Source organism: Apteryx rowi, unplaced genomic scaffold, assembly GCF_003343035.1.
Source record: "Apteryx rowi isolate R43461 unplaced genomic scaffold, aptRow1 scaffold_254, whole genome shotgun sequence".
Classification (NCBI taxonomy): domain Eukaryota; kingdom Metazoa; phylum Chordata; class Aves; order Apterygiformes; family Apterygidae; genus Apteryx; species Apteryx rowi.
This window is the reverse complement of record NW_020448908.1, coordinates 1,168,301-1,191,285: the sequence shown is the minus strand read 5'-3', so window position 1 is coordinate 1,191,285 and position 22,985 is coordinate 1,168,301. Positions and strand designations below refer to the sequence as shown.

The 22,985-nt window shown below is 63.9% G+C and overlaps 2 protein-coding genes across 4 annotated transcripts in view; both read right to left on the bottom strand.

Annotated features, from left to right (window-relative positions):
• Positions 1–18: 18 nt before the first annotated feature.
• IFI30 (IFI30, lysosomal thiol reductase) lies at positions 19–2,557 on the bottom strand. The gene is made up of 6 exons (XM_026067126.1): positions 2,376–2,557; positions 958–1,209; positions 770–865; positions 510–662; positions 342–410; positions 19–257 (listed from the first exon to the last, which is right to left on the bottom strand). Exons 1-6 carry the CDS (start codon positions 2,499–2,501, stop codon positions 195–197), a joined length of 759 nt encoding a protein of 252 aa, XP_025922911.1. The 5' UTR covers positions 2,502–2,557; the 3' UTR covers positions 19–194.
• A 533-nt stretch (positions 2,558–3,090) lies between these two features.
• Positions 3,091–22,985, bottom strand: part of PIK3R2 (phosphoinositide-3-kinase regulatory subunit 2) — a 20,468-nt gene continuing 573 nt past the window's right edge. Inside the window, exons 2-17 of one of the 3 annotated variants that reach the window (XM_026067105.1) lie at positions 22,580–22,650; positions 16,472–17,193; positions 12,599–12,691; positions 12,135–12,197; positions 10,716–10,847; positions 10,371–10,572; positions 9,968–10,053; positions 9,535–9,640; positions 9,203–9,301; positions 8,834–9,014; positions 8,404–8,529; positions 7,965–8,107; positions 7,614–7,790; positions 7,300–7,371; positions 6,908–7,078; positions 3,091–6,576 (exon numbers count right to left, since the gene is read on the bottom strand). In XM_026067105.1, coding sequence (XP_025922890.1) covers positions 6,384–6,576; positions 6,908–7,078; positions 7,300–7,371; positions 7,614–7,790; positions 7,965–8,107; positions 8,404–8,529; positions 8,834–9,014; positions 9,203–9,301; positions 9,535–9,640; positions 9,968–10,053; positions 10,371–10,572; positions 10,716–10,847; positions 12,135–12,197; positions 12,599–12,691; positions 16,472–16,811 — 2,184 coding nt within the window. In that variant the 5' untranslated portion in view covers positions 16,812–17,193; positions 22,580–22,650 and the 3' untranslated portion in view covers positions 3,091–6,383. Of the gene's footprint in view, positions 6,577–6,907; positions 7,079–7,299; positions 7,372–7,613; positions 7,791–7,964; positions 8,108–8,403; positions 8,530–8,833; positions 9,015–9,202; positions 9,302–9,534; positions 9,641–9,967; positions 10,054–10,370; positions 10,573–10,715; positions 10,848–12,134; positions 12,198–12,598; positions 12,692–16,471; positions 17,194–17,377; positions 18,331–22,579; positions 22,651–22,985 lie in introns of those variants that run through there. The other 2 variants (XM_026067107.1, XM_026067106.1) reach the window with 2 other exon arrangements.

Here is a 22,985-nt window from a genome sequence, read left to right as displayed (position 1 = left end):
AACACAGGACTCAGCAGGTGCCTTTTCCACCAAACAGCCTTTTTTTTTTATTCCCCCGCTGGCGGCACGGCCATTCCCGGCCACCCAGGGTTGCTCCCGCCGGTCTGGTCCGTGTCCGCGTCCGTGTCCGCGTCCGCGCGGCCTCTTGGTGACGATGCCGCCGCCGGTGCCGGTGCCGGTGCCGGTGCAGTGCCTCAGCGCATGCTGCGCGCCGCGCTCCTCGGGGCTCGTCCCGTGCACGACTCGGGCTTCTCCCCCTGCGAGGAGAGCGGCGGGGGCAGCGCAACGTGGCACCCGAGCCGCCCCCCCGGCCTCCCCGCGGCCCCTCGGCGCAGGCTCACCTGGTAGAGCTCGCACACCAGCGCCAGCAGCGTGCTCTGCGCCTGCGCCTGCAGCTCCTCCGTGTGCTTCTGCGGGCGAGAGGGGCGCGGCGGTCACCCCACGGCACCGAAAACCGAGCCGGGGGGGGGAAAAAAACCCTTCACCCTGCTGCCCCCCCCCCCACCTACCCCGTTGACGACGATCCAGGGCACGTACTGGTGCTGCGGGGTGAGGGCGGCCGTCAGCTGGGCGTTGCGGTGCATCAGCTGCCTCCCCAGGTCGCCCTCCACGCAGGCGGCCACCCGCGCCGCCGACACCTGGGGGGCGTAGACCTGCAGGCACTGCGAGGAGGAGGAGGGCGAGGAGGAGGAGGAGGAGGAGGAGGAGGCCGCCGTCACTCCCTTGTCCCCGCCGCCACGGGGAAGGGGCTCAGGGAACGGTGACCTACGGCCTCCAGGTCCTTGGTGACGGACACCCCCGACTCCAGGCAGAAGATGACGGGGAAGTAGGTGCCGAAGTCCTTGGCCTCGTGCATCAGGCAGGCCTGCGGGCAGGGGCGGCCGCGGTGGAGGGAGGCCACGGTGCCGGGCGGCCCCTTGCCTCCAACCCGGCCGGCCGCCGCGCGCCCCGGCTCACCTCCACCATGTTGCCCAGGCACTCCTCGGGGCCGTGCTGGCACTGGAAGTGCCACGTCCCGTTGACGTTCGTCTCCTGCGCGTTGCCGTAGGGCACCAGGGTGATGTTCAGGACCTCGGCAGGCAGCAGCAGCCAGGTGGTGAAGAGCTGCTGCACCACGAAGGCCCGGCACGCCGGGCACAGGCTCTCGTAGTAGAGGCTCAGCTCCACCGGGGCCGCCGGGCGCGAGAGGTTGCTGCACCAGGCCTCCGCCTGCGTGCAAACAGGGTTTTGGGGTTTTTTTTGCAGCGCAGGGGGCCGCGCCGGTGCCCTTCCTGCCCCCTCCCAACCCAGGGGTGAAGGTCCCYGACACGGGGCGCTGCTGCAGCCGGCGGGGCTTTCCACAGGGAACTTCCTCCAACTGTTTCGGAGGAAGAGTGCGGCCGGCAGGATGGGGGCTCGGTGTGGGGTGGGACGTGGCGCTGCGACGGAGCGGAGAGATTCACGGCCGGAGCGCGCGCAAGGGGCTGGAAAAAGCAGAAGTGCCGGCCACTCCCGCGGCGGGGTCCGGCTGCAGCACGGCTGTTTCCTGGGGACATCGGGGAGCAATGCAGTGCCCGGAGCATCCCAACTTCTCCCACATTGTGATCCGGCTGCAGCATGGCTCTTCAGGGAGCAATGCAGCACCCGGAGCATCCTGACTGCTCCCACAGCAGGGTCCAGCTGCAGCACTGCTGTTTCCCGGGGACATCGGGGAGCAATGCAGTGCCCAGAGCATCCCAACTTCTCCCACATTGGGATCCGGCCGCAGCACAGCTCTTTGGGGAGCAATGCAGCGCCCGGAGCATCCCAACTTCTCCCATGTTGTGATCTGGCTGCAGCACGGCTCTTTGGGGAGCAATGTGGTGCCCGGAGCATCCCAACTGCTCCCACGTTGTGATCCGGCTGCAGCACGGCTCTTCGGGGAGCAATCCAGCACCCAGAGCATCCCAACTGCTCCCAYGKTGTGATCCGGCTGCAGCACGGCTCTTCGGGGAGCAATGCAGCACCCAGAGTATCCCAACTGCTCCCACATTGTGATTTGGCTGCAGCATGGCTCTTTGGGGAGCAATGTGGTGCCCGGAGCATCCCGACTGCTCCCATGTTGGGTCCGGCCACAGCACGGCTCTTCAGGGAGCAATGCAGCGCCCAGCGTGTCCCGCGCAGCATCAGCCCCGTGCCCCGGCGGGAGCAACGCTCAGAGCTGGCACGCGCAGCTCCAGCGTCACAGGCAGCCGGAGCCGGAGCAGCGGCGCTGCCAGGACCCCACGTGCTGGATACATCCTGCATCCCGCCTCTGCCCCCCRCCCCCGGGGCTGGCTCCCGGCCCCGCTCCGCGCGTGCCGGCCAGGCGGGAGGGCAGCCAGGGCACCCGGCCGCGCGGCTCCACCGGCTCTGACCTGGCAGGCGACGGTGATCTCCCAGGAGCTGCACCAGAGCAGGGGCGGGTAGTTGCAGGCCGGCCAGGCCAGCCCCGGCCCCAGGGCCGCCAGGACCAGGAGCGYCAGCGGCACCGCGGGGGCCATGGGGACGGCGGGGGTGGCCGGGAGCCCGTCCCGTCCCGGCRAGGACTTTTAAGGGCCGGCTGCGCCCGCCTCCGCGCGCCCTTCCTGCCCGGCTCAACCTGCCTCCTCTCATGTGACGCCACCGTGGCTGCTGACTCACGCGGGGCCGCGGCCCCCGAGGGGGTAGCAAGCTTGTGCACGGGGCGCCCGCGGTTTTCGGGGGGGGGACAGGACGCGCAGACCCCCGCGGGCAGGTTGCAACACAGCAGGGACAGAAACCCAACGCCGCGCAGAGCGTCCGGCGTCTCCAAACGCTCCCGCGGGCCCCACGGCGGYGGGTCCTGCCCCAACGGCTTGAGCTGGCAGCGGGGCCCCGGAGCGTGACGGAGGGGCCGGCACTGGGAGCTTGCGGCAGCGAGGCCGGAGGAACTTTGAACTTCCCCCTGCTGTTTATAGCCAGCCGTTTCCGGCAGGGGTTGGCAGCGAGCTGCTCCCGCCCGCGTCCAGGCTCGCAACCCTTGCCCTCCTCGCCCCGGCAGAGCCCGGCACAAAAAGCCCCGGAGCCGTTTCATTAATTCTGTTTATTTCTTTGTTTTTATGTTTTTTATGGTTTTTTTTTTTTGAAGTACCGTACAAAAATTCTCTTACAGTAACAAATACTGGGTTTACATTAGTAAACATCAACAGAAAGAGCAGAGAGAACTACTGCTGGTAACGAACAGCTGAAGTGGCGAGTTAGAGTATCGGTTATTGCATCTACCTAAGGACTAAAACCGCAGCAGGGCTCGCGCAGCCGCCGCGTCCCTCTCCGAGCACAAGCGCCGGGTSGGAGCTGCCCGCGCTGGGAAACGGGGCCACGAGCGCCCCGGGGAGCAGGAGGGAGGGTGGATGCGCCGCTCGGCCCCTCGCCGCAAGCAGCAAAACGCGGCTTTCGACCAGGCGACTCCGAAGGCGCCAGCGGCAGGAGCTAAAGCATCAAAGGACAAACAACAACTAGCTGATCCCGGGGGAGCCGGGCGGCGCGAAGCTCGGGGCTGGGGCCTCCTCCCAAGAAAAGAGCAGAGCTGCGCTTCCTAGAGCCGAGGCGAGTGCCATCGGGGAGAAGACGGCGCGGAGGGGCCTTTTCCTCCTCGTTGCACGCAGGACCCCAAAGCGCCGGGAGGGAGCCGGGCCCCGTCGGAGCGTGCCGCAACGGCAACGCGGCCCCCCCCCCCCCCGTGCCGGCCCCCCTCCTGGGAAGCGGAGAGAGAAGCGGGCTCCCATGGGACAGCGGCGTGGGGAAAACCAGCAGCAACGCGGCCGGGAGAGAAAACCACCGTCGCAAGCAGCTGGAATTTCCCCGGGGAAGGTCCGAGCGAGGTGCCGGGGCGGGCGGCCGGGCTGACGGCGAGACGCCACGGCCCAGTGCCCGACTCAGCAGCCCTGCGCCGGGCGTTGCGGCTCCAGAGCAAACCCCGCCGGGCAGGACAGGGTCCGGAGCTCCCGGAGGGGAGGCCACCAGGGGATGAGCCCCTTCGGAAAACAGGGACGGAGGAGCCCAGCTGACACTGGAAGCTGGGGGATGAGCGGGGGCTGGGGCAGGGCTGGCACGGAGGAGCCGAAAACACCGACATGAGCAGCACGGGAGCTGGTCACGAAGTTTCGGGGCGCCAGCGTGGTCCCAGACACCCCCCGGCTGCGCCTGGGGAGAGGCCTCCACACCCAAACTATTTCCTTAATTGGGACAGGAGGCTTTTCCCAAGCAATGCCCCAAAGCAGCCCCAATCCCAGCCTCTCCCTGGGCCCGGCGAGCACCGAGCCCTTTCCGGGGCATGCCGGCACCCAGAGCCGAGCGCGGTGGGAGCCGCCGGGGGCCAGGGATAGCGCTGCTGCTTTGCACCTGAATAGCACCAAACGACAGAGCCAGGGAAATCCCAAAGTGCCACCTGGGGCAGGAGAGGGAACACGGAGCAGGGAACAGGAGTCACAAGCACCGGGAACGCGACATTTGCTCCAGCGCTCCCGGCCCTGGCAGGGATGTGGAGGGCAGCCGGGGCTGAAGCGAGCAGCAGAGCTGAGGGAGGAGGAGGGAGAAGCAGTGCCAGGAACGGCGCGGTCCCYTGCTGCGGACGGTTCGGTGGCGGCCCACGTCACGGTGCGTGTCGAGGAAGGGGACGCAGGCAGGCTACATGCAAGCATGCCATGCCCCGGCGCCGGGCACACTGCACCCTGCGGATCCAGCGCGGCCTGAATCACGACACAAGGGACAAGCAGCGAAGCCCRGAGCATCCACCAGCCCATCCGGAGGACGGGGCGTCTAAAAGGGAAAGAGCCTCGCAGGCAAACCAAGAGGAGCATTAACGCTTGCTTGAATACAGGCAGACACGATAACCCAGGAAAGCAAACACTACCCTGTCCTCATCTCGCAGCCCATTTCCAGCCGTTAAAGCTCTGCCGGAGGAGCAGGGATCGTCCCTGCCACCCCAGCGGCTGCAGCCACCCAACTCTGCATCCGAGGAGAGGCAGAGCATCCCCAGAAACGGGGTCACTGCTCAGGCCCGAGACAGGAGCRCCCCTCGCTGAGAGCTGCCTTCCCTCCTAGGGCCACCTGGGAGCCCTCCAAGCTCAGTATTATTTGAAAAGATGCAACAAGCCCCGTCCGCGCCGGCCGGCCACGGTGGGCAGCGTCACAGCAAACCCCAGCTCCTTCTTCCCAAGTCCAGCCCAGTGCTCACCCCATACAGTACTCATGATTATAAGTGCTTTGCATACATAGTTCAACGTCATGCATATACATTGCTATGTGCTAAGGCCCGAGGCCCAGCGGAGATACCATCCTCCTGCAGCAGAGAGGTCCTTCATTTAGCGTCGGGCTCGTAGCGCGCGTCGGGCTCCGGCCACCTCCTGCGTCGGCCGCGGCAGCACCCAGGACCCAAGTCGGTAACAGTCTGGCCAGCTGGTGCCCAGGCGCTTGCATATCRTAATGGAAGTTCAGCGTACACCAGGGCTAGGTAAGCAGCCGATTACAAAAGAACCGTATTTACATGGCTACAGTCAGCTTCAACGGGTTACGTTCGCAGAGATTCACTGAAGACAACAGAAACAAAGAGCTGTGCGTCCCACAGATTCCGCCGGGAAAGACACGGGTACCAACACAGATTTCACAGCTTAGTTGGCACGACCAAGGCGAGAGATTCACCACTAACCGGATCCTCCCTCCGCAGACAGCAACACTCAAGAGGTGGTTATGAAGCTAAGGAACGAGACAGCGAGGTGGGGCCCGGCCCGCCCTCTGCCCCACGCAGGGTTTCCTCTTTCCTAAACAAGTCTTTCCACGGAAGAGCAGCACCCGTCGTACCAGATCCCAGCTCCCACCGCAGCCTGCGAGATCACCGAAGGAAGTGAGAGCGGAGGACGCGCRTGCTCAACCGCTCGGCGCTGCCGTTGGCCGCTCCGCGGAGGCTCCTCCTCGGCCGTCCTCCGCAGCCAGGCAGGGAGCCCCGGGGTCAGAGCGGAGCACGCGCCCAGGGGGGCCACCCACTCCGCGGTGCACCGAGGAATCGGGAACCTAGCTCTACGGTGACGCGTAGCGGGGCAACCTGCCTGCAAGAAGGGGATCTCACCTGCTTAYGGGGGAAGGGGAAGGGGGCTGCGCTCACCCACAGCGGTTCAATCACAACTGCATCCCACCCCCTAAACGCTGGAGCCCATTGGGAGTAAACAGCCCAGCCTTTTTGTCCCATCAACCAACACGGGTTTCAGCTACTGACCAAAAAGGGACACCAGGAACGGTCACAGACATCTCAGAGGCTCTGGAGGGGCAGGAGCACAGAGACTCAACTATACAGGGTGCGAGAGTCCAGAGCCAGAAAGCGGCGCCCKGGGGAGAAGCTGAAGGCAGCTGTTGTGTGGTGCACGGGCTGCTCATCTGGCTGGCGGCTGGGAAAGGACCGGGTGAGCCAGCGTGACGTTCAGGGAGTCGTTGTGCTGCACCAGGGACGTGTGCTTGTAGTGCAGGACCAGGTCCTTGAGGGAGGCGTAGAGGTTGTAGGGCTCAGCGAACCCGTAGCCGGTCGCCGTCTTGTAGATGACGCAGTGCTTGGTGTCACCGTCCACCCTGCCAGGGAGACGAGGGAGCACAGGTTACCCGAGCGCCTGGCCCTGACCCCGCCGCCGCGCCAGGGCCCCCCCCGGCGCGAGGAACAGACAGCAGAGCACAAGCAGATGTCACTGGAGCAGCCCAAAGATGCATTTAGCCCTGGCATAAGGAGGCRAGTCAGACGGGAGACCTTGGGGAAGCCCAGCCTGCCAGCTGACGGCTCCACCAGCCTCCGGCATCTGGCAAAGGAAGGGCAGAGCGACGTGGGAGCGCAGCCCACGCCAGTCCCATGGCAGGCACCGCGCCTGCTCAGCCAGCCCGCGCTCCCCGCGTGCCCGGGGGTACTCACACCACGGAGCAGGCGTAGCAGCCCTTCTGGCTGCTCTCACGGATCAGGAAGGTGCCGTCCCGCTTGCCGCACAGCATCTCCTCCGCCTGCAGGCGGTTGATCTTCCCCACGTACCACGTCCGCTCCTCGTGGTGGGGCAGCTCCTCCTCGTCATCCATCATGGAGTATTGGCTGCAATCGAGCCCAGGCAGAGGTCAGACCCCCTCCRCTTGGGCACGTGGCTCCCATTTCTCCCCCTCCCACAGCTGGCTGCCATCCCCAGCAGGGAAAGCGCCCTCAGCTCCCGGGCAGGGAGACGGGGCCTGCCCGAGGCTCCGGAGCAGGCAGGATTGCCGGTGCTCCTACAGCCCTCTGCATCCCATAACCCACAGCGTGCGAGCAGGGACACTCACTCCTCCGTCTCGTTCTTGATGCCCAGCCACTCGTTGATTTTCTTCTGCCGGGCACCCTTCTGCGTCAGCCACCTGGGGAAGGAGAGGCAGAGATCAGGGCCGGCAGCGCTGCCGGGCCAGACACCACTCGCGCCGGTGATCGCCAGAGGGCAGCAGCCCTCCCCTCCGAGGGACCGCCAGCCCCGAGGCTGCCCGCTGCAGGGCTCGTCCCCGCGCGGAGCAGCCCTGCGAGCTGGTCTCGCAGCCCTGACGCCCTCAAGGAGCCAGCTGGATCGCCCCTGGGTCAAGCTGGAGGGCAGCAGGGCTCTACGTACACCAAATACTGGTCCCGCAGCTTGCGCAGCTGCATGAGGTCTGGCTTGAGGCTGTTCATGCGCTTGTCGATCTCCCGGTTCTCTGAGGCCTGTTTCTTCAGGTCCTGCTCCAGCTTCATCTTGCTGTCGTGGATCTCYGTGATGCGGGACTTCAGCTTCTCCGAGTTCATGAGGATCCTGGGAGAARGGCAGGAGTTAGGCCGTGCGCCAGGGTGGGGAGCTGGGGCAGGCAGCCAGCTCCAGCCACAGCGTGCAGCTGGAGAGACAGGGATCGCGCATGCCTCGGCTCTGCCCTGTGCCCGGACAACCCATTCCGGGCCCGAGAGGGGCACGGCTGCGCCCAGGCCTCACCGTTGCACCTCCTTCTCGTTGCCCTCCCGCCGGAAGCGCTCAATGTACTCCTTGCTGCATTTCTCCTGCGTTTGGCACTGCTCCTCAAAGATCTTGATAGTCTCGTTGAAGGCCTCAATTGCTGTCCTCTTCATCTGAAGCTCCTGCGGAGAAGGGTGGGAAGAGCTGAGGAAGGGGCAGGATTTGGAAAGGCTTCTGCTGCTTTGCAGCCTCTCTTATCCCCTTCCCAAAGCAGCACGGTCCTCACTGCAGCCCAAACGTCCCCCACTTCAAAGCCCGTTCTCTGCAGGGCCCCCCCAAGCCCAGGCACAGACAAACGGGGCAGCGGGTTCCCGACCTCCGCGCTCGTCTGTGCAGATCAGCACAGCTGCAGAGACCAGGGGACAGCGGGGCAGCCCGCACGGCCCGTGCTCCCGAGGGGGAGGCAGCGCCCACGTACCTGGGAAGTGCGYGTGTACTCCTCATACAGCAGGTCGTACTCCCAGCTCTTGTCCTGGTACTGCTGGTGATAGACCTTCAGCTGCTCCCCCACGGCTTCCACGCTGTCCTCTTTCACCACTTGGTCCTGCCACACGCAGAGCCTCAGTCAGGACCTGCTCCTGCCCCACGGCAGCCCCTCTTGCGAGGCGGCTGGCCCCACACCAAAGCCCCACCAGCCCTGCAGGATGTTTGCCACCCCATAAGGCGATGTCCTGGCACAGGGGAGTGGTGCTGCTGGACAAGGTCTGGACCAATCTCTACAAGCTCTGGAGGAGCACTTGGTGCATGGGACCCATCTGCCACAGGGCCAGGCATGGAGGAACAGATTGTCCCCCACAGCCCGATTCAGGCTGCGCCGGCCAGTCCTGTCCCTGCAGCGCAGGTCTCACCTGCTGGTACTTGGAGATGGGGTAGAGCAGCCTGGTGTCCAGCTTGGCGTTGTACTGGGCCAGCGACTCATGTCGGTAGTGAGTGATGAGCTCCACCACCGAGCCAAAAGTCAGGGGCTCCGAGAAGCCGTATTTCCCTTCCCGGTGAAAGATCTTGATCAGCTTGTTATTGCCTCCTTTCCTGCAGCAGAGAGGGGGGAGCAGAGAGCGCTTACCACCACCCCAGCACCCACACGTGCTCTCCCAGCTGGCCACGGTGCTCTGGCCAGCACAGCCCACGCACCAGCCTGGACTTGCCCAGCACGGGGTCACGTGCTGACAGCTCCACCCCGGAGCAGCAGAGGCTCTCGGGAGACCCCAGGGCCCCACCTGAGCGTGAGTGTGTACTCCCCCTGGATCTTGCTGGAGGCATCGCGCACCAGGAAGGTACCATCTGGCGTGTCCCGTAGCTTCTCGTTCACCTCCTCCCTGTGAGGCACAAGAGATGATTGCCACGGCCTGCGACGTGCAACCAGCCTTCCCCCGAGAGCCTAGCAGCCTGGATGGACCAGGCACCCATGGTGGTTGGCCCAAAAGACACCCCGCACTCCAGTCTAATGTGACAGACAGGGCACGCAGGGACACGAGCTGCCGGCACCCAGTGCTGCCCAGGGCCGCGCAGACGTGCCTGGGCTCCGTGTGCTCCCAGGCCGCCCCCTTACCGGGAAATGTCACCCCAGTACCACTCGGCGTCCTGCAAGGGCACGCTGTTCCCGTTGGCCAGGCTGGCTGCACTGGGCTTCGGCTTAGGCGGTTTTGGAGGCAAAGCTGTAAGAGAAGCAGGGTTGAAGCAGGGTTTAAGAAGGGCTGGCCCTGATCCCAGCTCCCCACCCTCGCCAAGGGCAATCCCTCGGAGCAGCGAGCACCCTCCCTGCAGCAACCGTCCTGGGAAGCCCCGCTTGGCTGCAGCGCTGCCAGGAGCTGCTCCAGGCACGCACACAACAGATTAGTGCCTTGAGCAGGCCTCCAGGCACAGCTGGGTACAGAAACGCCCTCGGCAACCCGTTCATGGGGGCAAACGCTCCACGTCCATGGAGCACAAATGCCAGTGCCTCAGACCCTGAGGAGGGGGCATCTCAGCTGCTGGTCCAGTACCTGGAGGCAACTGTTCCTGCTCCGACTCCTTCGCTTGCAGAAGTATTTCCAGAAATAGCACGGAGAAGTCAGGGCTCAGCTCTGGGCTGCAGGGAGACAGAAGCCAGTAAGATCAGCAGTTGTGGGGGAGAACTCGGCACCATTCCTGCATCCCCTGGGCAAGGGGCGGCCAGGGGCAGCTGGCTCAGCCCAGCACACAGCCCAGCTGCCAGATTGCACGTTGACCCAGAAGCAAGAGCTCTGCCCTGGCTTCGAGTCCCACCTCTGTGCGCTGCCAGCAGTTTAATCCCACGTGCAAGGCAGGGGCCATGGGCAGACCTGCTGTTACGGTCCGCACTCGTTGTCCTGGCAGGCAGAGCAGCCGGCACTTGGTACAAGGCTGGAAGCCGAGAGCCTCACATACCTGGCACCAGGCAGCCGGAGGAGAAGGGGGCCGAAAATCTCCCCCARGGCCCGAGGGTGGAGGCTGTTGCTCTCTGCCTGCTGCGATACCTTCCCCAGATGCCGGAGCAGGAACTGCAGGGTGAGCATGTTCTGGAGCGGGACCGCAGGCGACTCCAGGGCCAGCAGCAGCTGCTTCCGGCAATTCTCCGCCTGGGGGATCTCTGGGGAGAGGCGAGACACGATGGAAAGGCCGGGCCGGTCGGCACCGCTCTGCGTGCTCCAGCTGCGCCACGGCGTGGGAGCGCTGTCGGCTGGAGCCCACAGGGACGGGGCCTATTTTAATACCCCAAGGAGAGGCCCTTACCCTGCAGGATGCGAAGAATGTCTCCGTGCACGGACACCGGCACCACGGGGGCTGGCAGGTCTTGCAGGTAGCCTCGCAGCGCCTCGCTCAGGGAATGCACGTCGARGGGCTCCAGGTCGCCCAGGGTCCAATCTGCCAGGGCAGAGATTTCCCCCGGGTGACGGGCACAGCCCCGGGCACGCAGCCAGCAGCCCCGGTGCTGCCGGCACGCAGCCCAGAGACCATCACGCCCCAYGCAGAGCATCTGCCGCAGCAGGAGCGCAGCGAGCGGCGGGGGCGCTCGCCCGGTGAACAGGGACGCAGGCGCGTCAGTGCCAGACCCCYGGCAGCAAACAACGTCCTGGGGTCCCCAAAACAACGGGGGTCCCTCTGCCAGGCACCGGGGTCAGAGCACAAGACAGCTGCAAAACCCCTCGCTGCCCCCAGCGCGGCTGGGCCCTGGGGATCCGCACAAACAGCTCAGCTCCAAACTCGCTGCACCCGCTGCTGCGGGGAGAAGCACATCCAAACTCGCGGCGATTCTCCCCGGCCAGGCAGCACAGCGGAGCGAGTTCGGGCAGCCCCCGGGCAGCCGAGCGGCTCTCGCGAAGGAAAGCGCCCGGATGCGTCCCCCAGCCCATGAAGAGGAACCCGGCTCCAGGAACCCAGGCGGGTCCCCCCGGGATGGGGGTCAAGTCGTTTCAAGTGCCCCCACCCTTCTCCCCGAGCCCTGCCGCAGGAATCCTGGGCACGCACCACCTGGAAGAGTTTTATTCCCTGCTGCTGTTAGGGACGAGCGCAGAGAGGGAATCAGCTGACCAGCCACATACCAAACCCAACGGGGAAACGTCTCCCTCGAACCGGGCCGTCCCGCGAACGCGAGGCGCGGGCTGCYGGAACAGCACGCAAACCCTGTGCGGATGGTGGCACGGCCAGAGCCGGCAGCGCCGTTCAGCTCAGGTTTGTGAACGGGGACAAGGCAGCACGGTGCTGGAGGAGGCCCAAGGCCGGCCGAGAGGCAGACAGCTCTGAAGGCTCCCCGGTGGGACGGCCGCCACAGGCACGGCAGAGCCAGGGCTCCAGCCTCCGAGCCGAGCTGCAAGATCCTCCCCTGCTTATTAGCGGTGCGACAGAGCCGGAGAGGCCTCCGCCAGCCCATCGGCAGGAGACGAGCACCAGGAYTGGCTCCGCAGCCTCCAAGCCGGCGCTGCGTCCCTTCGCCGGGGCGGCAGCCACCTCCCCGCTCCCGTCCCTGCCACGCRGGAGGGGGACGTGTCGGGACGGGAAGGCCCCGCCGCAGAGCCGGCGTGCCGGGAGTTAGGACCAGCCGGGGACAGGGATGAGCCTGGCCTGGATTCCATTACTGCTGGCGCTGTCACATCCACTAATCTCCTCCATCTGAGCCGCCTCGCCTCCTCACCATAAAGAGCTGGTTCTTACCGGTTTTCAGCGCTTGCCGCAGTTCGGAGCCAGATGTCCTGTACAACATCTCGCTGTCCAACCCTGCGGGAGCGAGGACGCTGCTGTTAGCCGCGAACCGGGCAGCCAGGCGGCTCCCGACGCGCGCACCGTTTCGGAGCCAGCCCGGTGCCAGCCGCTCGCCGGCAGGACGACGGCTGCGGCACGGCTCACCAGGCCTGGAGGGCGTCCAAGCCACCCGGCCGACACAAAGCTGCTGCAGACGCTGCGACAGCCCGTCCGGCCCCCAGGACGCCCGCTGGAGACCCAGGCCCCGGTTTGGYGCCCCCGTCTCGAGCCAGAGAGGAGCTGGAGGCCTCCCTGTTGCAGGCAGCCGCGTGTCCYGCTAAGCTCGGTCTAACACCGATAGCGTTTGCAGACAGCCGCCCCCCACCAGGAGGTTTTGGGGGGTACTGACCCCTCGGGGCTCAGCGTCCCCCCCTTACCTTTCTTCTCAATGGCTTCCACCAGCTTCACCAGCAGCGGCGGAGCAATCTCCGGAGGGCTGAACTGCTCCTGCAGGTCTGGGAGAAGAGGTCCTGGGGGACAGGGAGGGAGAGAAGGGCTCAGAGCCAGCTCAGAGCTTGCAGCAGGGCCAGGCACCAGGGCGAGCAGCGCTGCTCCGAGCGGCGACATCCGAGAGCAAGGAAAGCTGTGGCTCCTGCTGCCAGCGCGCCGGCACGGAGGGGGTCACAGCCCACGCAAAGCGCGGCACRGAGGCCTCGGAGCAACCGGCGAGGCAAAGTTTATCTCCACGAGCGACCTGGGGACACAGACATGCCGGGCAGGCACCGGAGGGGTTAACAGGGCTCCCGGAGTTCAGGCCCGGTTCACAGCCGCTGCCTCTGCCCAGGCCGGGGAGCTGCACGGGGCCTGGCGGAGGAGCTGCGGCCGGGGAACGAGCTCGCGGTGGTGAGCTGCGATTAATCCAGCGATTCAGACAGAACGCCGTGTCAGCAAATTCCTGCCCTTGATTGCTCATTTAACATGGAAACCAGCCCTCCGCCTCCCCCCTCCCCGCTAGCCCGCAGCCTCCGTGCAAGCTGTTAGCGAGCGCAGACAGCCGGCGGCACGGGACCAGGGTCCTCCCCTTCCCAGGGGCCGGGGGAATCGGGGCGCCCCGGAGGCAGATACCGCGCTGCCACGTGACGGCAGCCGGGGACGTGAAATCCAACCAGCGCAAACTGGTCTGTGCAGCGCAGCCAGCTGCTCCGGATGCTTTTTCCCATGCCGTCTCGCCCGGCTGCGCAGCGAGCGCGAGCCCCAGGGAGCCGTCRTGGCCGTACCCGAGCGCGCGAGAGCTGCCGCGGCCGCGGGCGGGAGGCCCGGGCCCGGCGGCCGCAGGAGGGGAACCTCACCCCGAGCTCGCCCCGGCTTGGCGAGCCCCAGCAGCGAGCCCCTCCGCGGGGTCCCTGCCCTCTCCAGACACCCCCCTGCAGCTACCCAGGCGCCAAGGCCCCGCATCAAACGGCATCCGGCCCGTAACGGGGTCACATCGGCATGGGAAGGGCTGGGCGCAACCGCACCGCGGCCCCCGCTGGGTCGGCTCGGCAGAGCCCCCGGCCCGGGGCAGCGCGGCACCTTCCTCACCCGTGCCGGAGGGGAGACGCGTGCCGGGGCAGGAGCGCGCAGGCCCGGCCGGCGGCTGCCAGCGGGAGGCTTGCCGAAGGGAGCGCGGCACCAGGCCCGGTCTTGCTCCCGGTCGAGCCGTGGCCCGGAGCTGCGGCACGGGCTGCTCTGCCGGAGGAGGCTTCAAATATCYGCGAGCTGCGGAACGGGGCCGGGGAGCGTTAAATACCGCGGCTTCCTCTGGCTGCGCCGAGACGTGCACTAGCTCGCTGCCGCGCCGGCCAGGCCCAGCGCCTCGGAGCACCTCGCGTCGGCGCTCAGAGCCAGCTCCCGCGGGGCGGCAGCAGCAGCGGGGTCCGGTTGGCGCCGTTCGGGGTGGGAACGCTGCCGGCCGGGGCGAGAAGGGCTCTGCCCGGTGCAGGTCCCGGCTCCTGCCGCGGCGGGGCTGCACGAGGCCGGCAGCTCCGGGCCTGACCCCGCTGCGGAAGGGCTGAACGGAGAGTAAATAGTGGCGCTGCCCACGTGGCCCGGCCGGGAATGTGCTGCTTCAGCAGGCAGCAGCCTGCGTTTTTATCAGGCGGCCTGCAGCGGAGCCAGCAGCGGCTCCCGAGCCCGCTGGGCCTCCGGGCTGGGCCGACGCGAACAAGGCCGCTCACAGCGCGGCCGCGGCAGCTGCGGAAATATTTCCAAGCCGCATTTTCCGCTTGCGCTCGCTGCAGAAGGCAAACACCGGCAGCTCRTAAATTCACCATCAGAAACTCCGGGGCCTCGCCGCTCCGCAGGGCCACCGCTCCTCCTCGGGCGGCGCGGGGGCCCCTTCCCTCCCGGGCTGCCTTACGTCCGGGGCACCAGCCACGCTCGGCGATGCGGAGGGGCTAAAGGACTCGGGAATCGCTGCCAGCCAGGACASGACCCAGGAAACGGGGCAGAAAAGCGGCCAGCTACAAACTTAGCAGAGATCCCTGCGCCTCCCGGGCAGCCCTCACCCCAGCAGGGCCGGGGTTAAACGCAGCTGGGCTTAAATTCAATTTCTCAGCTGCAAAAATGCGTCTCCCCAGCAGCAACCCCACGTGCTGCACGTCCGAAACGCTGTCCTGCAGGCCCCCAACCGCCAAGCCAAGGTGGAGGCCGCCGCTGGGGCTCTGGGCAAGGCGCCGGCGCAGCCCCGAACCCCGAGGACGGTGACGGAAGCACGGCTGGCGCAGCCCCCTCCCTGCGCACCCTGGTACCCAGCTGTCACCCGGCTCCGTCCCAGGGCGGGAAGCAGTCGGGATGGCTTTGGGTTTACCTTCCCCAGCCATGTCTTTTCCATGCACCAGGAGCTCTGGCCYGCATCCGCCTCCACACCACAGAGATCTCCTACCCCTACCCAGGGCAGCGGCTTTGACCACCCAGACGCACCTCCGCAAAGCCCTGCTCGGAAAGGGGAGGATGAGAGAGCCCGCAAGGACATAAATGCAGCCCCGGAGGCAGCGCGAGGCTGGACGCCGGCGAGGCCGACACATCCACCGCAGAGCGTGCCCCGGGCTCCCAAGAGGAGCTGCTTTCTTGGAAAAGCAGGTTGGGAGTGGGATGACTCAGGTCAGCAAGCTCCCATTGCCAACCCAAACGCACGGCCCAGCCGCATTCCCACCCTGCAGAGCCGCTTCCCGCGGCCCTCCCCTCCGCGCCCCGGAGCCTGCCGGACAGGAGCACGCGAGGCAGCTCYGGGGCGCCGCACGGCAAGCCTCAGCCCTGTCACCTCGGCTTCCCAGGCTGAGGCAGGGCTCTTTTTCGTCCCTTAAGATCCTGGAGCGGCTTCACGCAGCTAGAAGCATCTGATGGGAAAGCCAGGTCTCCCCGYGAGGGAGGCTGCCCTGCCGGGAACGCTCCCCGACGCCCACCACGTCCTGCTGCCGACCCCACTTCTCCCATCTGCACCAGGGGAGTTTTGTGCAACGCCCCAGACGCGCAGAGCAYGGCTATCGCCCCCGTTCGCCGTCTCGGAGCGCCCAGCGCTTGCCGAGCCCGGCAGCGCCCCGTGCCACAGGGCTTATGAGCCCGGGGGCAAGAGAAACGGGAAAGAGAGGGCAGCCGCGCCAGCTTTACGAGCAGCATGGATGCACGGAGGTCCTCCCAGCTCCAGCTCCAGGACCGGACCCCGTGCAAAGCCCAGCGCCGCAGGCCGGGAGGCAGCCGCAGGCGCCCCGCAGCCCGTGYCCTGCCCCGGGGCAGCTGCCCGGCCCCGGCGAGAGCCCCGCGAGCCGCGGAGAGGGCCCCGCGCCAGGCAGACAAGCAATTAGCTCCAGTTCTCGGAAGCACTCCTTTAGACCCTGACTTTTCTCCTCTTGCCCAGAGACAAGTAATTGTGTGTCTCAGCAGGGCTGAGCGGCTCTTGGCAGGGAGCRGTGCCCCCGGCGCTCCAGAGGGAGGGAGGGAGGGAGGCGGCAGGGAGAGGTCAGGGCTTATTCCATAAAGGAGAGAGGGGGGCAAAACTCTCAGCAGAGCAGGGAGAGGGACCAAGGACCACGTGGATCCCAGCCAGCCAGAGCGGGAGGAGGATCCCAGAGCGGTACGACCGGCGCAGGGCTCTCCCAGGAGCCACCACGCAGATCGTTAAGTTGGAGAGAACAACGTGCTTTTCTCTCGGCCAGGACTGAACGGGAGCCAGCAAGCCCCGAGCAACTCGGTCCCCGAGACACAAGGAGGGGACCGGAGCGCTGGGCACTGCGCAATGCTCCATCACCGCTATGGCATGCGGCACGGCTTACCTTGCTCCAGAGCCTCCTGCAAACGGCACCCGCTGGCCCCCGGCGTCGCGGGCAGRGGCCTCTGCACTCGGGGCCGGTGAGAGGGAACGGAGATCTTCACGGGCCCCACGTACTCCACGTACGTGCCGGGGAAGTCTCCCTTCTGCTTGGTCCGCTCGTTGACGCCCAGGATCCACCCGATCTGGTTGGGGGTCTGCTCATCGCCATCCTTGAAGCCCAAAGCTTGCAGGGCCCCCTTGCTCACCACCAGGATGTCCCCGGGCACCAGGTCAATGTCCTCCTCGCGCTCTTTGTGGTAGGGGTAGAGCGCGCGGTACTGGAATCCATCGGTGCTGCCCATTCTCTCTGCCTCCGGGGATYGGCTCTGATCGGCAAGGCAGCGGCGGCRGGCGGCAGCGGAGGAGGCACCTCAGAGGCAGCTCTCCCCCATCAGCGCTCCGAACGTCTCTGCACAAACCGGGACCCCAGGAGCCTCGGCGGGGTGGCCCCGCGTGCTTAAGTGCAGCCCCTTTTCCTTAGCTTGAAGCCACGATTCAGCCAAATGATGGAGCACAGGGAGAAGGAGACAAACATAATCCAGCACTCGTGAGCGGGCATGCAGCAAAGAAACGGGAGAGCCGGGTTCAGTTCACCAAAAAAGGCTTCTTGGAGTCCAGAGGGCAAAAGCACGGAGCGCGTCCAGCCGAGGCCGCTGCGGCATGCTATTCCTCCCTTCCCAGTGCCTGCAAAGAGAAGACCCGTTACTGCCCAGCCCGGTGCTGCACCCCGCACCCAGCATTCAACCCGCGGCTTGATCTAGGTGGCTGCGAGAGGCAAGACTTGTTTCTCTCCTAACCACCCCAGCCAGCAAACGCAGCTGATACCGAGCCCTGGATCCAAGCGCTCTCCCCCAGAACGCGCTATTACCAATTTACACTCCAAACGCCAAAGAGGAGCCAGCGGCCCGACTTGCAGCAACGCTCTGCAGAGAGGACGCCTCTCCCACTGCAATCAGACACGAACTCTGCATCTCAAAGAGGTTCGCTTTGCTTCTTCAGCTTACTCTCTTCATAGCACTTATGCAAACAAGAAGGCAACACATGGGACAAAACAGCCTTTTATGCAGGAACTTCTGCATACAGAAAAGGGTGACCCTGAAACCACCAGCTGGGGACCCTGAATAGCAGCAAAACAAACAGAGTTAACCTTTTCTTGTTAAACCGATTCACAGTTCACCTTTACACCTCCCTGTGCAATCCCCCACAAAGTCATTTTCTGGAGGTAACTGCCCACAAATGTAGGTTAACCAATTTTTCAGTTAAAGGCTTTTAAGATGCTTTGCAATTCCCACAGAGCAGCACTTCAAAGCCTAGCTTTGAGCAAAGTAAATTTTTGAATTTTTTTAAAGCAGTTAACAGCGTCAAGTGCAGACAACACAGGCACAATTTCTTTTTGCAGAGATGGAGGGGATTAAAAAAATAAAAAAGAAAAAAAAAATCCTTAAAGCCTTCAAGTCTACTTAGAGCTACTAACTGCCTTTAAGCTATTCAAATATAGAGAGAAACTGAACAACATGCTGCCTGCCCAGCCCAGAAATCCACCAAAAAGAAAAAAAAAAAACAAAAAACCCCGGGTTATGACATGTTTAAGGGATGCATGAACAACGGCACCCGAGTTCCCACCAGCTGGGCACGTCCTCTTTTCCCATACCCTCCCCGCCACGCAGGCCAGCTCCATGTTTCCCCGAGGCTGACGCCGGGCAAAACCCAGCGTTCGGGTTCCCGCAGACGCCGCGTGCCTCCGAGGAAAGGACCCACGAGGCAACACGACAGCCGCAACCTTCGGGAGCGGCTGAAAACTAGCGCTCCCGAGTCCCGGGCGACACCGAGGGCCACCCGAAACGCCGCAGGTCCTATTAACGGCTCCGAGCGCTTTGGCCCAGCCGCGTCTCGCGGCGCAGCGGCGCGGGGGCTCGGGCGCCAGGCCGGCGAGGCCACGGCGCAGCGAGGAGGGAAGCGGGACTCCCCGCAGGCTGCAACGATCCCACTTCCCGCCGAGCGGCAGGAAGGTCAGGCAGGAGAGCAGCACGGCAGCTCCCGAGGAGCCGCCTCGGGAGCCGCCGCGGAGGTACCGGGGCAGGGGGGAGACGCAGGGCAAATGGATCTCGCTGGTGGTGGGAGGCCAAGGCTCATCTAAACACTACGAGACCTTCCCACGTACCCAGGCTCTGCAGCCTAAYGCTCATCCAGCACCGCCCGGCAAGGCAGGCGCTATCCTCCTCGTTCCCTGGAGGGAGACGAGAGGCACAAAGAGGCCACGGCACACGAAACCCGCGCAGGAGCCAGGCCTGAACGGGTTGCCTGAGCTTGGGCAAGCGTCCCAGCCGGGCTGTCTTCTCCATGAATGAGCAGGCTTCGCCCTCAGGGACGTAGGACGCTCGCAGCGAGGTTGCAACTGGCGGGCAACAGGACTGAGCCTGATCCAGGCGGCTGGGGAATTTCTCCGGAGCTCCGAGAGCAACACCAGGCTGCGCAGCCCGGACTCGTGGGACATGGGGCGTCCGCGGGCGAAGCAGCGCATCTCAGCGCAGCCGCCAAGCGAGTGGAGAGCGAGTTCCCGCGGCGGCCGCAGAGAACTCACAGCGGAGCCCGCATTTCCCGAATTCAACCAGTGCCAGCCAGGAAAACATCGCTTCACAATCCCGAGCACGAAGAGAGATTTACGGCTCGGCTCAGACGCCTGCCCTCGCCCCTCTGAGCTCTGCCTACCGGGGTCCGACAGAGGAGTCAGCAGGGCTGGAGGTGCCGTCTAAGTGCTGGGGCCCCGAGCAGTCGCGGCTGCTGGGAAAGGCATGGGCAGCTCCTGCTCTTCCCGCGGGACAGATCCCAAAACGCGCACGGAGGCAGCAGAGCCCACGTGCAGTGGGGTCGACGCTGCCCCTCTCCCGGGAAGGCCAAGGCACCTCCCGGCTTCCCCCCTCGGATCCCAGCACAGGGACCGACTCCAAGAGCCTCAGACAAGCCGGTGCAGCCGAAGATGCTGGAAGAACAAACGCTCAGTCCCGGCAAACTCGCTCAGTGGCTTTTAAAAGCAGACCTGCGCGGAGGGCTGGGAAGAGGAGACGGTCGCTCCAGAGCACCGAGCCTCTACAAGCAGCAGGTCCTGCAGCTTCTGCCACGCTGCCGCCCGGCTCCGCGGACCCCTCTCAGCCTGGCGTCTGCCCAACTGCTGCCGGACACGGGTGGGAAAGCAGGGGCAGAGACGCAGCTCCGGTCTCCCCGTAGCAGCAGGTCACTTGGCACGCACGCTCACAGACGCACACTCGCACAATGCGAAAACAAGCTGGTGCCAGGCTGGCCCTGGCCCTCGCCTGCCCGGCCCGCGCTCCGGCGGCGCTGGGCTCGCGCGCGCGCCCCGGGAAAGGCAAAGCCGTGTCGCTGGCGCTGGCGCCTGCCCTCTCCGGGGAAGGGCGGTCGCGGGCCCCGCCGCAAAGCCCGCGGGCCGCTTCCCAAGCCGAGCTGCGTGTGTGGGACGGCGACCGCGGGTCGGGAAACCTCTGCACCCGATGGAAAGCAGATGACGGGATCGGCATGCGTCTTTTGGGAGAGGGGGAGGGAGCGCTCCTTTTCCAAAGCCCTTAAATAGATGTTTGGAGGGAAAGCGAATTTGGGAACGAGGCAGGCGGCGCTGAGAGCCCAGGGCACGCACAAGCCTGTCCGCTGGAAGCACACCTCCGAACCAGGGCTCTGCGTGCGCAGGAAGGAGGGAGGGAGAAGTTTGCCAAAAGATTTCAGCTGGGCCAGCCTCCAGGTTCGCTCAGCTCAYGGAGAGGAAGCCTTGTGTGTCTAAGCTGGCTAGCGCTTGCTTCGGCTCCGCTGAAAATCCCATGCATTAGACATCTAAATACCTTTGGTAAATCTATCTCAGTGCCCAGAAACAATCCCCCGATTCATTAACTACTGTCAATACTTTCTTTGTTTAACACATCGGTTTGAAACAAAAAACATTACAAGTCTTTTTGTGCATGTCCAGCACATAAATAAAAGCATCTTAACATTTAAAATGCGGTTCCTGGGCTTTTTAACTGACTCCACATTCAGTTCAAAGTGCAGCTTGACTCCAAGCAAGAATAAGTGTTACTTTTCCTCCAGTAAGGCAAAAGAATGCATAAACATAAGAAAAGGAATATGCTTGCCACAACCTATACAGCTCAAATATTTCCCAATTACATCAGATCTCCAGCTAGCAAAAAAATGCCAGATCAAGTTCTGAATGGCAAAACACTGCATGTTAATGAGCCGCAAACAACGGGAACAAACCTTTCTTTTGCTAACAAAAAAACCCAACCAACCAAACAGCCAGAAAGAAAACAGGACAATGCAACTACGAATGGACACAAAAAACGGACACACAACCGCCTGCCACACCGTGACCTGCCACCGCAACGATTGCTGTGACTTTTTCTGACCGCTGGGACTTGCAGGAGCTGTGCCGAGGCCGGGGCTGCTGTCCCGAGGGCGAACGCGTCTCCCCAGGCACGCGCGGCCTCTCCCCGGAGCCTTACAGTAGAGGCACGGCAGCGGCCAAGGCCGTTTTCACCTCGTTTCTCACCAAGAGACACTTCTGCTGCAGCCTGCGACGGAGCCCAAGGAGCAGCAGCATCCTGCCACAGCTGCCAGCTTCCCCTGCCAGGGATACGGTGCTTATTGCTCAGCCTTGCTTTAGTCACTGAAGTCCAAGGAAGCGAAGGAATATCTGAAACATTTCACTGAAAAATAACTGTTATGGTTAGCAGGGATCCGAGAAGCCGAGTAAATCCCTGCCTTGGGATGACCTACGCCCATCTTATCCTTGAGAGACGTTCGGAGGTCTCAAAGGACAGGTCGGAGAGGCGCCTGGGGCAATGTGCAGACCCGTTCCAGCACTGGGCTTGCTGCTTGGAAGTTTCTCCTGATGTTTGACTTTCTTGCTTCGGTTTAGGCTCATCCTGTCTCACCCCGCTCAGGAGCTTTCTCCTCCTCACTGCAAGACCCCTTCACTCGCTGGGAGGCTTTTGTGCTCCGCTCAGCCTTTGCTACCCACCCGGAGCTCCCTAAGGAGCAAGAGCACACCGTTTCCATTTCAGGAGCATTTCTGGGGCAGGCTTTAGGGCTTTTTTCAGAAGTAAACCCAGTAACTGTATTTTGGCTATTTCCCTCAAAAATTACAGTTTTAAAAGAACACGTATATAAAAAGTAACATTGTAACTCCTGATTTTGCTAACCCATCTCCGTAATATCACGCTACTTGTTCCCCGGGACTTTTGGAATTGTGCAGATGCTTTAAGGATTTATATGACCATTTATTAGACGCTATGTGCAGCAGAGCAACGAAATGAAGTAACCTATAAGGCGAGAAGGAGCCAGAGTATTTCACTGGCAGGCCAACAGTATTAGGATATTGGTTGAGAGAAGCAGGACCTTTCAACTTGAAAAATCCACTGTTCCTTCCTCTGTTTGCTTTTTATCTTCCATTACTCAGTTACAACAGTTCCAAGCAGTGGCTCCAGATATTCTCAGAGGAATTAAAAGAGCCCCTGATATTATAAATACTCTTTTTCACTGTAAACACACACCAGCACTCGGACCGAAGCGCGAGCRCTCTGACACGGCTCCAAGCTGGCTCTGCAAATCGCTCTGCTCCTCGCTGCATTCCTTCGGAGCTGCGGTTTCTCTCCCAGCCCAGAGCTTTTGTCCAGCCAGAACCAACTATGGGCAGAAAGGAGGATTTTCCCCGAGTTCTTAAAGCGCGGTTGACAAAACCTTGTTCTAGCGGGTTTAAATAAAACCCAAGGGTTTGAGGCAGAAATCACCTTTAGGAGGACCAAAGCATCGCAGAGCAGCAGCGGAGCGAGACGCAGCGAGGAGCTGGCTGCCGCCCCGAACCACACGGGCAGATCTAAGCACGACTCGCGCACGTCAGAGAACAGAGTCACCAAAGAAACCAAACCATCGCTTGGACTTTCCCACACCATGGAAGAGGCAGCGACTGGAGCAGAGGCCAACCCAGCCTCGGGGACACACCAGCCCTTTGCACGTTAGGGAAGGGTGGGGGAATGGCCAGGAAAGCAATGGTTTAGGCTATATTTACTCAGCTGTCTCCACTCTCTGCTCTCACAGAGAAAGTCACAGGCCAGTTCCCCAGCGGCTCCGAGAGCTGCTCTGGAAATAAGAGAATCGCGTTAGCGGGAGGAGAGGCAGCCATTCCTCCGCCGCGCGGGACGCGGGGCCAAAAGGCGCGATGCCGGTGTCGCTCCAGCTCCTCGCACGCCCCGGCTCTCGCAGAGCTCCTTTGCGGCAGGTTTTCCCCCCAGGTCTTTAAATTCCCATCCAACACAGACCCCCCCCGGTTTTGAGGATAGGGAAGGCAGGAAATTCCCTCCTCGAGGGGCCGAGAAGCATCACCGGGATGGGAAGAGGCTCAAGGCTCCCTGGAAAGGGAGCGGGGGGACGCGGCCCCGTCCAGGGCGAGGGAGGCCACGGGCGCCCCGCGTCCG